This window comes from Cardiocondyla obscurior, linkage group LG11 (assembly GCF_019399895.1).
Source record: "Cardiocondyla obscurior isolate alpha-2009 linkage group LG11, Cobs3.1, whole genome shotgun sequence".
NCBI lineage: Eukaryota > Metazoa > Arthropoda > Insecta > Hymenoptera > Formicidae > Cardiocondyla > Cardiocondyla obscurior.
Genome location: NC_091874.1, coordinates 2,188,883 through 2,191,807, shown reverse-complemented (window position 1 = coordinate 2,191,807; position 2,925 = coordinate 2,188,883). Strand labels below are relative to the sequence as shown.

The window sequence follows — 2,925 nt, the reverse complement described above, 5'->3', positions numbered from 1 at the left end:
CCTGACGCTGAAATAATGCAACAGACGATTAAGAAAAGTCACAAAAGTATGCAACGATCCGAATGAAATTTCGCATCTTTTTCGGTTTCAATGACGATACTTAATCGCGAGAAACAAAATTAACGCAGTTAATTGTACGGCAAGTACGCACCTAACGATGATCGTGTCTCAACCATCTCGATCCCGACACCAAAGAGTAGTTCAAAGTACAGTGATTTCGTTCAACCGAGCTCGTTCCCGCAAGAAATCCCGATCGCCGATGCGCGATGACAATTAGCACGCGTACTAATAAAACGCGGGATATGCATATGTATGCCGGTGAGACTTAATTTCGCGATCACGAACGCGAGACGATCGCGAATTCTCGAATCTTGTACGCGACGATTCGCCACTTCGAACGGTTAACGTCTTTCGCGTTACGAACTGACGTAAAGAAGCTCACCAGCGACAGTGATGCCAATCCACTAGCGGTAATTAAACTACAGTCGGTTGCCCTCCCTTACTTTAAAATTTAAATACATACTTATGAATAAATACATATAAACTTTTTAACTATACCTTACAAGTCTGAACCACTATCAGCTTTATTATATTTTTAATAAAACGCTTTTTAAAGAATAGGATAAAAGAGTTTTCATGGCGCCTTCTCATTAAACAAAACTATCCGAATTAATTAGCAGTCACGCACAGTATTATATGTATAAGTTTACCTCGTAATAGAACGAAGGCGGCAAGGCTGCTATTCATAGTCAGTTCTTATTTCAAAGTCATTTCAAGCAATGTTTCAAAACAATAATTCGGCTCTGTAATTGGTTCCAAACTAAATAAGACTGACTATGAATACCAAAAGGTTTATAAACAAGCTGAGGAATTTCTTTTTTCGATTTCTCTCGTACATCAGCTCACTCGCTAAGTGAACGCCGAATCTGAAGGAACGCGACAGTTTAATTCGGTGTCGAAATTATTGCTAAGAATTTAATACTTTACTAATTACGTCCACTAAGTGATTATATCTAATATAAAATGAAGAGAAGGAACATCTGTGAAAATGTTAAGAAATCACGTATTTTATCAAGCACGCCAAATAAATCTAAATATTATGAATCTAGTTTATTGATGTCCGAATTTACTTCAGAATCGTCTGAGAACCGAAGTAACAAAGGTAAAGAATTATTATATATTTAATAGCAACTTCTCTTAATTTAAATTGTAAAAAATATATGTATGTTTTATTAATTTATAACTTGTTTTAGATTTACCAATAGAGTACAAAAGGAAAACTACGCAGAAAAAGAAGACGAAAGATAAAGACCTAAAAAGCAGCACTAATGATTCGAAAAGTGAAGAGAATACCAAATTAAAACACGTGGATAATAATTTAAACAGTTTGTAACATTAAAAAATGTTTAATAATTAAAAAAGTATATGATCTTTTATATTTGTACTTTTAAATTTTCAAATATTAAAGTATCATATACTAAAGAGAATAAAAAGCACAGAATTAATACTGTTTATGTTACAGAAAAACGAAAGTATCAATTTCGAAAGGAATATGCAGCCAAAAAAAAGAAAGTGTTACTTAATCAGAATACCGACAGCTCTTGGAGAACTGAATTTGAGAAGTTAACAAGTGCAAACTCTTCGCCAAAATCTGTTTCTAACAACGATAATCAGAAAAAACTGTTTGACTCTTCTGTTCCAAGTACATCACACTTACAATTACCAAAGAAATCTGTCAGATTTCATTTTCGTATAAATCTACCACCGATAACATTGAATAAAAAAAAAAACAAATTTAGTAAGTATTTTGCCTAAAATCAAATTTTTACTGGAAATTTCATCACTCGTTTCAGACAAAACTACAAAAAAAAGTTTATAACAAAACTTGAACATTTTTGTAGGACCACAACATGTGAATCTAGAGCAGAACGTCGGTAAATTTTTCAACAAAATTATTCGGGCTACGTTTAAATTCATTCCAACTGTTGAAGAATATTACAAGAATCTTTACAAGCAAGTTAAGGAGGATATCACTAAAAGTTTGTGGGAAACGAAACACACCTCCAGAAAAACTGACTTTAAAAATCCGTCAAAAAATAAATTGTATACTACAGAAGGTCCTTCAAAGGAGTTTAAAGATAATAAACGTAAAGTAAAAAATATAAAAAAAGGTACGGAAAGATGCACAAGTACACAGAATTGCGATGTATATGACAGACGTGAAGAGTTTGACAAAGAGTTTGAAACTGGTGGCAAGAACGATGGAAAAATGACTTATAAAGAATTTGTGTTAAGACAAAAACAATTAAAGAATTTGCCAAAATGTTAGAATAACATTCATTTTGAAATTATTGAAATATTGACAAAATATATCTTGTTAGTACAAGATATATAAATTTATTTTCTTTATACATATTTTGCAAGTATACTGCAACGTTAGATTTTCAAAAATATTAATTTATTAATTGGCAATCTCTTTATCATTTAAAATGTTATTGAATCGATATACAATTGTTATTTATACTAGAAATTATTTTCTGTTGATTCTATGTAATAATTTTTGTTAATTTTTATAAATATATATATCATTGAGAAGATATAAATATGCTTGATTAAATTGTTATAATGTAACACTCGGATTAAAACAAAAAAAGAAAAAGAAAACGTTATCTCAATAAAAAAAAGAAAGTGAATCTTTAATGCACTCGTATTTTTTATTTTTCTCATTTATTTTCTTTTTTTTTTTATGCTGTTTTTAATATTAAAACATTTAGAAATTACACTCGTACGATGGTGTCCTTTACAGTTTACGGATCATCTCAATCCAATATTGGTCCTACTAAATTAAATTAAGTATAACAAACGGTTCCTTTTTTTTCTCTTTTCGCTTCCTTCCATATCTCTATATCTTCTGTCGACGATTAT

At 30.6% G+C, this 2,925-nt stretch overlaps 1 protein-coding gene across 1 annotated transcript; it reads left to right on the top strand.

Annotated features, from left to right (window-relative positions):
• The first annotated feature begins 886 nt into the window (after positions 1-886).
• LOC139106724 (myb-like protein U) lies at positions 887-2,700 on the top strand. Its single transcript, XM_070663663.1, has 4 exons — positions 887-1,162; positions 1,254-1,385; positions 1,523-1,798; positions 1,902-2,700. Exons 1-4 carry the CDS (start codon positions 1,024-1,026, stop codon positions 2,327-2,329), a joined length of 975 nt encoding a protein of 324 aa, XP_070519764.1. The 5' UTR covers positions 887-1,023; the 3' UTR covers positions 2,330-2,700.
• Positions 2,701-2,925: the final 225 nt, after the last annotated feature.

Excerpts from the sequence above, each read along its gene's own strand:
- LOC139106724 (XM_070663663.1), top strand. The coding sequence starts at position 1,024 with ATGAAGAGAAGGAACATCTGTGAAAATGTTAAGAAATCACGTATTTTA. Across the intron at positions 1,163-1,253 it reads TGAGAACCGAAGTAACAAAG|ATTTACCAATAGAGTACAAA; the intron begins GTAAAGAATTAT and ends AACTTGTTTTAG. Across the intron at positions 1,799-1,901 it reads TAAAAAAAAAAACAAATTTA|GACCACAACATGTGAATCTA; the intron begins GTAAGTATTTTG and ends ACATTTTTGTAG.